The 14,278-nt window shown below is 40.7% G+C and overlaps 1 protein-coding gene across 1 annotated transcript in view; it reads left to right on the top strand.

Moving 5' to 3' along the window:
- LOC124615903 (HEAT repeat-containing protein 1) overlaps positions 1-14,278 on the top strand; it is a 276,744-nt gene that overhangs the window by 120,726 nt on the left and 141,740 nt on the right. The window contains exon 11 of the mRNA XM_047144079.1: positions 6,122-6,373. Within this exon, the coding sequence (XP_047000035.1) occupies positions 6,122-6,373 (252 nt within the window). The remainder of the gene's footprint in view (positions 1-6,121; positions 6,374-14,278) is intronic.

Raw genomic sequence — 14,278 nt, 5'->3', positions numbered from 1 at the left:
GGGTGCCCATAGCCGTACCCCAGATTTGTTTGTAGCTAATGCCTTCAAAGGAGAAGTAATTGTTGGTGAGGATAGAGTTCGTCATGATGACTAGGAAGGAGGTTGTTGGTTTGGAATCCGTCAGACATTGGGAAAGGTAGTGTTCGTTAGCGATAAGGCCATGGGCATTAGGAATGTTAGTGTACAGGGAGGTGGCATCAGTAGTGACGAGCAGGGCACTGTGTGGTAGACAGGAACTGTGGAGAGTCGGTGGAGGAAATGGTTGGTATCTTTTATATAGGAGGGTAGTTTCCAGGTACTAGGTTGAAGGTGTTGGTCTATGAAAGCAGAGATTATCTCAGTGGGGGCACAGTAAGGTGTCACGGGTGGTTAGGTTTATGGACTTACGAAGGGTGTAGAAGGTAGGAGTGCGGGGAGTGGTAGGGGTGAGTAAAGAGATTGACTCTGGGGAGAGGTTCTGGGATGGGCCTAAGAATTTGAGTAGTGACTGGAGATCCTGCTGCATTACTGGAATGGGGTCACTGTGGCAAGGTTTGTAAGTGGAAGTATTTGACAGCTGGCGGAGTCCTTCTGCCAGGTAATCCTTGTGGTTCAAAAAAACAATGGTGGAGCCTTTGTCTGCAGGTAGGATTATAAGGTCGGGATCAGTTTTTAGATGGTGGGCTGTGGTTTTTTCTGCAGATGTAAGGTTAGTTTGCATGTTGAGGGATTTGAGGAATGATGGTGAGGCAAGGTTTGAGGTTAAGAAATTCTGGTAAGTTAACAGGGGGTGGTGGTGGTGGTGGGGGGGAGTTGGGGTTGATCACGGTTGGATGGAGGAGTGAACTGAGTTACACAAGGTTCAGTATTGGTCCTTGGTTGAGTCTGATTGGTAGGGTTCGTGGCGAAAAAGTGTTTCCATTATGGGAATGGGAGAAGGAGGGAAGGTCTTTAACAAGTCTTGCATGATTGAATTTGGGAGTGGGGCAAAAGGTGAGGCCTTTGGAAAAGACTGATATTTTTGTTGGGTTAAGGCTTCTGGACAAAGGTTCATGACTGTGTTGCGGGTCTGTTTAGGTTCTGGATTCTGTGTGGTGGTGGGAGAGAGTTTTGGAGGGTGGGGTAAGTGTAGTAGGTCTGCGAGATTTGCCAGCTATGAGGGGACGTGGGGGAGGTTTGGAGGTTGTTGTAGAGGTGGTGGACAGTGATACTCCAAGGCGGGAGTAGGAAGTGAGCAGGATGGAGAGCATTTTGAGGTGGCATTGTGCATGTTGCTCAAGTTCCTACAGGGCAAGAGTTTCAATGTGTGTTATGGGTTATGGGAATTTGGGATTGCATAGCAGTATAATTTTGTGGGTAGAGAGAAGGTACTACAAGGAGGTTTGAGCTTGGTCGATATGGTTTTGCAGGACTATGTTGGTGAGGGCTAAGGATTGGCGGAATCGGGAACAGGTGGAGGTCATTGTGGAAGGAGGAGTGGAAGCCAGAGATGAGTAATTTGATGGTAAGGCCATTAGGGGTGATTGCATGAGCCAAGCAACAACACAGGAACAGTATGTGGGACTAGGATCTGGCTAGGGATAAGGAAACTTTTATGTATTGATGCAGATGGAAGGAGCAAGGGTCCATGGTGGTGGAAAAATGCGAGAATTTATGTAAATATTGTATAATTACGTCCAAAAAATTTCACAAAAATACATCCAAACATGTATGAAAATTCACAGAAAGGATGAAATGCATGTAATAGGAGGAAACAAAATGAAATCTGAGGGAGTCGACAATAGCAGTAGGCAAAAACTCATTAAAATTGGCGAGAAGTCACAAGGATCAAAGTAAAGAATAAATAATAAAAACATAAATATTACTGTGGGTAGCAGGTCTGAGGCTGGATAAGTGTGAAGTAGGGGGACGGCAGATGAATTGCGCAGATGGGAACTTTCCTTGCAATACTTCCTATGTCACTGTAACCCTCCTGCCCTCAACTTTCGTTAGCTACTGTCCTCACCCATCCAGCCCCTTCCCTGTTCCCAATACAGAACCATGCAGCTGTCATTCCACCACCACACCTAGTCTTTTTATTTCTTTCTTTTTCCACTACTTCCCCCCTCCCCCTTTCCCCATCTCTCCCGTGCCCTCTGTCTAACCTGCAGCACTTCACTGTCTGCCACCACTATTCCTCTCCCTCCTTGCCACAGCCTCCTCCTTACCCCCACTCAGTCACCACTCCCATCATGCACTGGTGCTGCTGCTCTGCAGTGTGGTTTCAGTTGCCTGAGACTGCAGTCGTGTGTGTGTGTGTGTGTGTGTGTGTGTGTGTGTGTTGCATTGACGCATGCCTTAATGGCCAAAAGCTTTAATTGTGAGACTCTTTTTGTTATGCTTATCTGCGACTCAGTATCTCCTCTATATGGTGAGTGGCAACTTTCCTTTTCGTGATATTGTTGCATTCCATCCTGGATTTTCCATTGTTTGAACGTTTTATTAAACCTTTTTCTTCTAAATTGCATTGTTTTCTTTTGTGTCTGGCCCCAGTTGAACATAATTTGCACGTATTTATATGCAAAACTGGGCCCTAATTTGCATGAATTCTACTTAACACAGTTCCTGCTCGGTTCTACCTGTCACATGAGTCTGCTTTTAAATTAGTATCTGTTACCCAGAAGCTGCCACTGTTTTATCTCAGTGGTTCACATATTGCATTATGCATTTTCTGTGCATTAAATGCTGCTTAGTGCAAACTTGGGAGTTTCGTGTTTGATAGATGTAGTTTTCAGTATTTCATACAGTTATTTACCAAATTTAAAATTTTAAGTGCTCTCGTAATCTACTTATTAAGGCTATAATCTGACATTAAAAATTTAACATAGTAAGTCAAGTATTATAGTTGTAAACTGTGTATGTACGTCATGAGGCAGCGTAACTCAAGGCACACAAATTACTCGGACTATACGCATCTGTTACTTGAGAGTGACAGCACTTAGTGACTTCAAACAAACTTTATATGTAATTTCCAACCTATATGAAACTTTTTCTCACTGTGACCCTACACAAAATGATGAAAGGAAAAAAAAAAGGCGTATCACTTACTACAGTTGTGCGGTTCGGGCATGATGTAATGTAATACTTCCTTGCTACGAACTCTATTCTCAACACATTTTACAGACAGTATCCATATACACCACAGAATGAATCAGCAAAATTATATAATTGTATGACATATAATTTGGGATATATGAGACCCTTTCATAAATGTAGTCTTACAATTAATTCCCCACAGAAAAAAAATATGAACCATTAATTCATATGACAAAATTGACTGTTTTAGGAATTAGTTTGTAATGCTATTGTAATACGAATTAGTCAGTTAGACATGTAGTAGTATCCATCGGGAGCAATTTATGATGGGATGATGACATATGTCTTATTGTGGAAGGAGGGAGATGCCAGTTAGAGGTTCATGAGAAGGACGTGAATGTATTTGATTCACAAAAGGGGGCACATACAGTGTTCATTGTATAGAATTCTTACCAAGTTTATCTATGGCACAAAGACATAGCAATAAATGTTTGGGACAATAATGTTACAGATGTTGTTGTTGTTGTGGTCTTCAGTCCTGAGACTGGTTTTATGCAGCTCTCCATCCTACTCTATCCTGTGCAAGCTTTTTCATCTCCCAGTACCTATTGCAACCTACATCCTTCTGAATCTGCTTAGTGTATTCATCTCTTGGTCTCCCTCTACGATTTTTACCCTCCACGCTGCCCTCCAATACTAAATTGGTGATCCCTTGATGCCTCAGAACATGTCCTACCAACCGATCCCTTCTTCTGATCAAGTTGTGCCACAAACTTCTCTTCTCCCCAATCCTATTCAATACTTCCTCATTAGTTATGTGATCTACCCATCTAATCTTCAGCATTCTTCTGTAGCACCACATTTCAAAAGCTTCTATTCTCTTCTTGTCTAAACTATTTATCGTCCACGTTTCACTTCCATACATGGCTACACTCCATACGAATACTTTCAGAAATGACTTCCTGACACTTAAATCAATACTGGATGTTAACAAATTTCTCTTCTTCAGAAACGCTTTCCTTGCCATTGCCAGCCTACATTTTATATCCTCTCTACTTCGACCATCATCAGTTATTTTGCTCCCCAAATAGCAAAACTCCTTTACTACTTTAAGTGCCTCATTTCCTAATCTAATTCCCTCAGCATCACCCGACTTAATTAGACTACATTCCATTATCCTTGTTTTGCTTTTGTTGATGTTCATCTTATATCCTCCTTTCAAGACACTGTCCATTCCCTTCAACTGCTCTTCCAAGTCCTTTGCTGTCTCTGACAGAATTACAATGTCATCGGCGAACCTCAAAGTTTTTATTTCTTCTCCATGAATTTTAATACCTACTCCGAATTTTTCCTTTGTTTCCTTTACTGCTTGCTCAATATACAGATTGAACAACATCGGGGAGAGGCTACAACCCTGTCTTACTCCCTTCCCAACCACTGCTTCCCTTTCATGTCCCTCGACTCTTATAACTGCTATCTGGTTTCTGTACAAATTGTAAATAGCCTTTCGCTCCCTGTATTTTACCCCTGCCACCTTTAGAATTTGAAAGAGAGTATTCCAGTCAACATTGTCAAAAGCTTTCTCTAAGTCTACAAATGCTAGAAACGTAGGTTTGCCTTTCCTTAATCTTTCTTCTAAGATAAGTCGTAAGGTCAGTATTGCCTCACGTGTTCCAGTGTTTCTACGGAATCCAAACTGATCTTCCCCAAGGTTGGCTTCTACTAGTTTTTCCATTCGTCTGTAAAGAATTCGTGTTAGTATTTTGCAGCTGTGACTTATTAAGCTGATAGTTCGGTAATTTTCACATCTGTCAACACCTGCTTTCTTTGGGATTGGAATTATTATATTCTTCTTGAAGTCTGAGGGTATTTCGCCTGTTTCATACATCTTGCTCACCAGATGGTAGAGTTTCGTCAGGACTGGCTCTCCCACGGCCGTCAGTAGTTCCAATGGAATATTGTCTACTCCGGGGGCCTTGTTTCGACTCAGGTCTTTCAGTGCTCTGTCAAACTCTTCACGCAGTATCATATCTCCCATTTCATCTTCATCTACATCCTCTTCCATTTCCATAATATTGTCCTCAAGTACATCGCCCTTGTATATACCCTCTATATACTCCTTCCACCTTTCTGCTTTCCCTTCTTTGCTTAGAACTGGGTTTCCATCTGAGCTCTTGATATTCATACAAGTCGTTCTCTTATCTCCAAAGGTCTCTTTAATTTTCCTGTAGGCGGTATCTATCTTACCCCTAGTGAGATAGATATGGTCAATATGGTCAATAAACTCAAGTGGGAGGAACACTAGAAATATGTAATGCGCAGGGAAGACTTATGTTAAAAATAGAATATAAAAAGAGGTGATACGGGTACAGTGTGTGACCTTAGCCACTCACTGTGTAATGATATGTGGAATACAGACATAGTTCTTCTTGAAAAGAGACTCTTGAGGAAGGAAAAATTGCAGAACTTCTTAGTAGTCTGTAAGTATCCCCTCACTTTAGAGGTACTTGATCTCTTGGCATTGATAAATTATCGTGATTTGATTCTAGACAATAAGTTCTGCATAACCTCTTATAGTAAACGAGTCCCATTATTTCTTTATGTAAGGAAAATATTGTTGTTCAGAATAAAAGTAATGAAAATACTATTAGTCATTTTAGACAATAGAAGATTATCTACTCACCATATCAGGGACATGTTGAATATTGCTGCCAGACAGAGGCTGTATCAGGTGAAAACAAGGCTTTGGAAGTAAGAATGAAGTTTTTCTGTTCCTCTAGCGTGCATAATATTTTTTTTAAATTTTTATTTTATTTTATTTTGCTGTACTTTCAGCTTTCCTCTTTTTGTTGGCAAGACATTTAGAAAGATACTCAGAGCAAGCATTGAACCATGCTTTTTAAATTTTGTTCCTGTCCGCAATGTGCTATTGTATATGCCTTTGGTGACTGACAAGTAGTCATTCATGTCCTGCAACAAATAAAGTTAAAATTGTTATATTATGTTTTATATATGTCTGGGTAGTGCTATAATAGTAATGTTGGATTTGTTTTTTATTTTGTTTCAGGAAATGTTGATGAAACTTGTTTGCTTGGGTAACAGAATTATGATTAATGCTGGAAAGAGTGACAAGAAACTAGATTATTATTCTTCCTCAATATTAAGAGGCATTGTGAAACGACTTGATGAGGAGACAGTAGACTGCCTGAAGCATCCAGCATGTTTCGTATTCTTTGAAACAATGCTTCTTGATCAGAAAACACATGTTTTCGATGAAGATGAAAAAGTTATCTGCCCATCTGTACTCGCTATGGAACAGGTACTGTATTAAATTAAATCAAATCTCAGCCATTTAATATCTGTGTTAAATTTTCATTTGTGTTTTACAGCTGCACGGCAAAAAATTTTGCTTGCTTGTGTCTTTTCATTTACCCCAGTGAAGTTAAAAAAATTGTAAAAGTCTGTGCTATTGAAATGAACATTGCCACCCACAGCTATTGACCAAAATAATGTGAACACATTTGTGAAGCAGTACTCAAAGGAAACTTGTAGCACCCTATAGTCTTCAAAAAAAAAAAAGAAGATAGAGGCAGGCAAGAACACACACACATAATGTGTTGCTTGCAGTGAGTGAGTAAAATATATTTGCAGTGTCCCTAAACTATGTTACGAATGATTTCTCAGTTTTCAGGAGAGATGATACAGTTAGCTGTATTGCTAAAAGTTACGTAGCATGAACTGCATGTGGTAAATATCCACAATAGGTTGGCCAGTTGTAAATCATTGATTATAATGCAAAGTCTCAAAATGATGCAGTTAATGTTACAAGCATACAAATTCGACTCATTAAAAATTGTAGAGTGTCTTATGGTCATATGAGATTGTGAATTGGTAAGACACAGGACTTGCATGTGGGAGGGTGGTGGTTCAACCTCCCGTCGTCCGACCATCCAGGTGTCGGTTTTTCGTGGTTTCTCTAAATCACATATGGTACATGCCTTTTTTGAAAAGGACACTGCTGATTTCCTTCAGCATCCTTCCCCAGTCCAAGTATGTGCTTCATTTCTAATGACCCCTTTGTTAGATGTGACATGCCAATTTTGATAAAAGGGCATATTACATCTCTTGAGTCCTCATAATGATGAAAGATGCTCCCAAGATTTGGAGAAAGTACGTTGTATTCATAACTAGCTGTGTACCCGGCGTTGCCCTGGTATGTATTTAGATCAATTCTGTTAGTCCATCTCTTTCTCCCTCTTCTCTGTCCACCTCCACCAGCCCCCTCACTCTCTGTCCATCTTCTGCTGCCTCCTGCCCATCTCTGTCCATATGCTACTCTTCCCCCTCCCTCCCCGGTCTCTGCCCAGCTTCTCCTTTCCCCCTCTCTGCCCATCTCCTCCTCTTCTGCCCATCTCCTCCTCTTCTGCCCATCTCCTCCTCTTCTGCCCATCTCCTCCTCTTCTGCCCATCTCCTCCTCTTCTGCCCATCTCCTCCTCTTCTGCCCATCTCCTCGTCTTCTGCCCATCTCCTCGTCTTCTGCCCATCTCCCAATATCCTCCTTCCCCCCTCTCTTCCCATCTCCTCCTCTTCTGTCCATCTCCTCCTTCCCATCCCTCTCCCAATCCCCCTCTCTGCCCATCTCCTCTTCTGTCCATCTCCTTCCCTTGTATCTTACATTTAGCAGCATCCCTTGTATCTTACATTCAGCAGCGGATGTGGCAGAGAGGTCATAAATGTAAACATTATGACATTATCCCTGATGCAACAGTTTAACTCCATGAACAGTGAAAATGTAGTAAGCGGTAAACATTGGTAGGGGCTGTCAGCGAGAAAAAGTTGCATGAAGATTTGAAATTATGTATGAAGTTTGTTGCAGGTCGCCAAGTTCTCATTCTCAAACATTGGATAGTGTGCATAGTAGCTATACATTATGAAATGTGTTCATAATGCAATAAATAGTGTGCAGATATGGATTAAACACATTGAAGATTGTATGAGCATTGTAGTCATTACTTTGAAGTATATTACATAACATATGTCAGCCAAGAAAAGCATTTTCACTAATATGATAAGGTTCAAGAACAAAGAATAAATAGCTTTTTCAAGGAGTAAATATTTTTCCCAAATTCATGCAGGATTCGTCAAATCAATAATTGTCATGTAGTACTCACCTTTTAGAGCAGCCTGCTCTTCTTGTGATTTTAAGCTACCACCTTACCAAATTTAATATGTATGTACTGTTAAGGAATTATACCATTTTGTGTTTGGTTTTTTGGAAGAGTAGTGTGTGTGCACTACAGCATATTCAAGCTAAAGGGAGTATTTATCTTCATGAGGAAATGAGGAGTTATAGATTTAATTGAAAAAAAGAGATTGTTGGAAGTATTGTAAAACAAAGGTTTAAATGTAAATTCCTTAAACTGATGTTCGGTGGAGAAGGCACCAATAAATAGAAAGTTGCGAAAGAAGGTTCTAACATTGTTGAAAAGCCGGAGAGCATGCGCTTGTCTAAGTTTGTCGACACAGATGAAAATTATATATGTGGCATTAGAGAGAATTATATGGATAAGCATTAGTGTTACATTAATTTGTATGCAATGCATTGCAAGTTGTAATAAATTAACCAGGAAAACTTTCATGACATCTTTCATCTCATTGGAGGGATAGGACATATGACATGTTAATTTTGATAAAAGGATATATCACACCTATTGAGCCTCCATAATGATGAAACATATTCATGATATTTGAAGAAAATTAATTTTATTAGCAATTAAGTTTTCAGTGTCACACTGGTTGGAATGGCACATGATGTGTGCAGGTTTGATGAAAGACATAGGCGCATCACATCTATTACGTGGGGCGGTGAGTTAAACATCTCCACCTGCTGTGAGGCTGCTTTTTCCGACATCACAGCTTGGAGGTTTATTTATTGTGTTTTGCAGCCACAGAGGAAATGATTGTCACGACAACAATGTAAACTATGTGGCAAACACAAAGCACAAATAATGAATCTTGTCTGAATGCAGATGATGTGAAGATCAGTCAGTCATAATAATGTACACTCTAAGGGCAGGGGGGGGGGGGGGGGGCGGGGGGATAGGGAACACCATGAAGGAATTATCTGAATGGGAAGGAAATCAGTAGATGTGATGTACATGTATATGCAAACAAATGACTACAATTTCAGAAAAATTGGGTGATTTATTCAAGAGAAAGAGTTTCACACAAACCTAACAACATAGTTAACATTAGGTGCTACCAGTGTGCAATTAAATATTCTCCTGTGGAGCAGGAGTTGCTAGAACTCATGATTTCAGATAAGATTTAAAATTACAAGATCAAAGATTTTTGTGATTGCTTATTGAACTTTTTTCTGAATCACCAATGAATAATGGAGGCCATTTTTTCTTCCAGTAAGTGATTTTGAATTAGTTAGGGATTAGTTCGCTGCCCTGCAATCCAGATTTAACTTCTGCATTGTTTTTCTAATAAGACAAATGCCAGAATGGTTCCTTTGAAAGGAACCCGTCTGATTTTCTACCCCATTTTTCCCCAATATGAGCTTATGCTCTTTGTCAAATGTTCTAGTAATCCAAGAGTTCATAAGAATGATTTTTTTGTCATTGAGTAATAGAAGGATTCATTAATATAATAAAGGTATTTCTTTGCTTGGTTAGTCTCTGATGGTCTGAAGAGAACAAATATTTGGCTGTGAAACTTAAAACGAACAAGAGAATTGTAACTCTTTCATGAAGATAATTGATTTACCAGAAATGTCTGCATTACGTTTCTTCACTAGATGTCAAGGCTGTTACGTAGCAGTTCTCTGTTAGACAAACATGAGTTATGGCATAACCTAAATTTTTCTTGTCCTTATTCTCCTATCTTTTGTAACTCTTAATTTGTATGCATATAATGCTCTCTGTCGTGAAAAATTGTATGTACCACAGTAATTTAACTGTAGGGAATGGTTGCACCTTGTCACTTTGGCCCATGCAAGTATTGAACTCTTACGGCGACCATTTCGCTATGTGGCGTACCACAGCCATGTGTTTATTAAAGGACGTTTTAAAGGTTTCTTCCTCAGCTGTTAGTAAGTATTCACTTTATTAAAGCTTGCATGATTGGCTGATTTTTGGCCTTGCAAGCCAGAAAATTATGTAATTATAAATGGTGGACATAGCAGATCTGAGAGTGAGCACATAATGTGCAACTGTCAAATTTAAGAATAATGTGTTTACTGACTGCAGTAGTAGTCATCCTCAAAAATAGAGCCACATTATATTGTACATATGCGAACAATCCATGCGTATTTTTTCTGGAATTAGAGGGTGATGAACTGGGGTGTATGGATTAATTGTAATACAGTTGGTACTGCTATGCATCCAACAATAGATCCAATTTTATCATAAGGTCAATCCATATGAAGTGGTCGTCTCAAGGTGTGGCAGGGGGCGAAAGACATTCCGGAGGGCTGAACGGAAGGCCTCTCCAGTTTGTCTGACGAACCAGTTTTCAGGCTCTGTCTCAGGCTGATACTGATCTTCGGCCTGACATGGCTGCTTGTCCTGTTCCAGAGGTTGCCCCTCAGTCTGCAAGATCCGGGCGGTCGCAGAGGGTGGGCTTACTGGTAGTTGGGAGCTCCAACGTCAGGCGCGTAATGGGGCCCCTTAGGGAAATGGCAGCAAGAGAGGGGAAGAAAACCAATGTGCACTCCGTGTGCATACCGGGGGGAGTCATTCCAGATGTGGAAAGGGTCCTTCCGGATGCCATGAAGGGTACAGGGTGCACCCATCTGCAGGTGGTCGCTCATGTCGGCACCAATGTTGTGTGTCGCTATGGATCGGAGGAAATCCTCTCTGGCTTCCGGCGGCTATATGATTTGCTGAAGACTGCCAGTCTCGCTAGCGGGATGAAAGCAGAGCTCACCATCTGCAGCATCGTCGACAGGACTGACTGCGGACCTTTTGTACAGAGCCGAGTGGAGGGTCAGAATCAGAGGCTGAGACGGTTCTGCAACCATGTGGGCTGCAGATTCCTCGACTTGCGCCATAGGGTGATGGGGTTTTGGGTTCCGCTGGATAGGTCAGGAGTCCACTACACGCAACAAGCAGTTACATGGGTAGCTGGGGTTGTGTGGCGTGGGCTGGGCGGTTTTTTAGGTTACATGGCCTTGGGCAAGTACAGAAAGGGCAACAGCCTCAACGGGTGCGGGGCAAAGTCAGGACATGCGGGGACCAAGCAGCAATCGGTATTGTAATTGTCAACTGTTGAAGCTGCGTTGGTAAAGTACCAGAACTTCAAGCACTGATAGAAAGCACCGAAGCTGAAATCGTTATAGGTACAGAAAGATGGCTTAAGCCAGAGATAAATTCTGCCGAAATTTTTACAAAGGTACAGACGGTGTTTAGAAAGGATAGATTGCATGCAACCGGTGGTGGAGTGTTCGTCGCTGTTAGTAGTAGTTTATCTAGTAGTGAAGTAGAAGTGGATAGTTCCTGTGAATTATTATGGGTGGAGGTTACACTCAACAACCAAGCTAGGTTAATAATTGGCTCCTTTTACCGACCTCCCGACTCAGCAGCATTAGTGGCAGAACAACTGAGAGAAAATTTGGAATACATTTCACATAAATTTTCTCAGCGTGTTATAGTCTTAGATGGAGATTTCAATTTACCAGATATAGACTGGGACACTCAGATGTTTAGGACGGGTGGTAGGGACAGAGCATCGAGTGACATTATACTGAGTGAACTATCCGAAAATTACCTCGAGCAATTAAACAGAGAACCGACTTGTGGAGATAACATCTTGGGCCTACTGATAACAAACAGACCCAAACTTTTCGACTCTTTAAGTGCAGAACAGGGAATCAGTGATCATAAGGCCGTTGCAGCATCCCTGAATATGGAAGTTAATAGGAATATAAAAAAAGGGAGGAAGGTTTATCTGTTTAGCAAGAGTAATAGAAGGCAGATTTCAGACTACCTAACAGATCAAAACGAAAATTTCTGTTCCGACACTGACAATGTTGAGTGTTTATGGAAAAAGTTCAAGACAATCGTAAAATGCGTTTTAGACAGGTACGTGCCGAGTAAAACTGTGAGGGACGGGAAAAACCCACCGTGGTACAACAACAAAGTTAGGAAACTACTGCGAAAGCAAAGAGAGCTTCACTCCAAGTTTAAACGCAGCCAAAACCTCTCAGACAAACAGAAGCTAAACGATGTCAAAGTTAGCGTAAGGAGGGCTATGCGAGAAGCGTTCAGTGAATTCGAAAGTAAAATTCTATGTACCGACTTGACAGAAAATCCTAGGAAGTTCTGGTCTTACGTTAAAAAAAAAAAAACAGCGATCGTGTGAGACCCAACTCGCTTTATTTGTTCATGAGACCCAGAAAATATTAGATACAGGCTCCCAGGTAGATGCTATTTTTCTTGACTTCCGGAAGGCGTTTGATACAGTTCTGCACTGTCGCCTGATAAACAAAGTAAGAGCCTACGGAATATCAGACCAGCTGTGTGGCTGGATTGAAGAGTTTTTAGCAAACAGAACACAGCATGTTGTTATCAATGGAGAGACGTCTACAGACGTTAAAGTAACCTCTGGCGTGCCACAGGGGAGTGTTATGGGACCATTGCTTTTCACAATATATATAAATGACCTAGTAGATAGTGTCGGAAGTTCCATGCGGCTTTTCGCGCATGAAAAAAAAAAAAATGCTGTAGTATACAGAGAAGTTGCAGCATTAGAAAATTGTAGCGAAATGCAGGAAGATCTGCAGCGGATAGGCACTTGGTGCAGGGAGTGGCAACTGACCCTTAACATAGACAAATGTAATGTATTGCGAATACATAGAAAGAAGGATCCTTTATTGTATGAGTATATGATAGCGGAACAAACACTGGTAGCAGTAACTTCTGTAAAATATCTGGGAGTATGCGTGCGGAAAGATTTGAAGTGGAATGATCATATAAAATTAATTGTTGGTAAGGCGGGTACCAGGTTGAGATTCATTGGGAGAGTCCTTAGAGAATGTAGTCCATCAACAAAGGAGGTGGCTTACAAAACACTTGTTCGTCCTATACTTGAGTATTGCTCATCAGTGTGGGATCCGTACCAGATCGGGTTGACGGAGGAGATAGAGAAGATCCAAAGAAGAGCGGCTCGTTTCGTCACAGGGTTATTTGGTAACCGTGATAGCGTTACGGAGATGTTTAACAAACTCAATTGGCAGACTCTGCAAGAGAGGCGGTCTGCATCGCGGTGTAGCTTGCTCGCCAGGTTTCGAGAGGGTGCGTTTCTGGATGAGGTATCGAATATATTGCTTCCCCCTACTGATACCTCCCGAGGAGATCACGAATGTAGAATTAGAGAGATTCGAGCGCGCATGGAGGCTTTCAGTCAGTCATTCTTCCCGTGAACCATACGCGACTGGAACAGGAAAGGGAGGTAATGACAGTGGCACGTAAAGTGCCCTCCGCCACACACCGTTGGGTGCCTTGCGGAGTATAAATGTAGCTGTAGATGTAGATGTAAATATTTTAATTTTTATTTTTTTTTAAATATGTGATTGCCATATATATGAGAAGTTCAAAACAGTTTTTTAAAATAATTTATCTTGCACCTTTACTGGATCGTGGCCATTTTTATTTGTATGCACACAATGATTTTTTAGTCTGGAGACATTAGCGAAAATTTGAATATATCTGCACTGGGTTAAGTTACAACATTGCAATTGACATGATTGTTTTTAGAAAAGTGTCTTCTACACCATTGTCTATTACACAAAATACCCTAAATTCAAAAATAACCAGTCAAAATGACCTCCAAAGTTTGGTATCCACATTTTCAAAAATCCACTTTTTAGGCCCAAAAATAACAAAGGAGGAGTGATTTATGAGTGTCTATTTTTTTCCTATAGTTAGATATCATACACTGCTAGCCTCAAATGCTTTTTAATTTTTTATGAATTTTTGAAATTGGAAAAGTTTCATTTTTTGTAAAGCTTGGGGCTAGTTATCTCAGGTGGGACTGAATATGAAAATATTATTTTTGCACAGTTTGGTATGATAGCAACGTACTGTAAAAATTTCAGCGTTGATATCTGACTGAACAAAAATATGAATTTCTGAAAATGAGGAAATAATTCACCTTAGTCTACAACTGATCTTATGGCTGTCACCTATTTAAATGGTTTGTTCTTTCAATGTAATAAAA

The sequence above is a fragment of the Schistocerca americana genome, chromosome 5, assembly GCF_021461395.2.
Source record: "Schistocerca americana isolate TAMUIC-IGC-003095 chromosome 5, iqSchAmer2.1, whole genome shotgun sequence".
Classification (NCBI taxonomy): Eukaryota; Metazoa; Arthropoda; class Insecta; order Orthoptera; family Acrididae; genus Schistocerca; species Schistocerca americana.
This window is presented reverse-complemented; position numbering and strand designations above follow the sequence as displayed.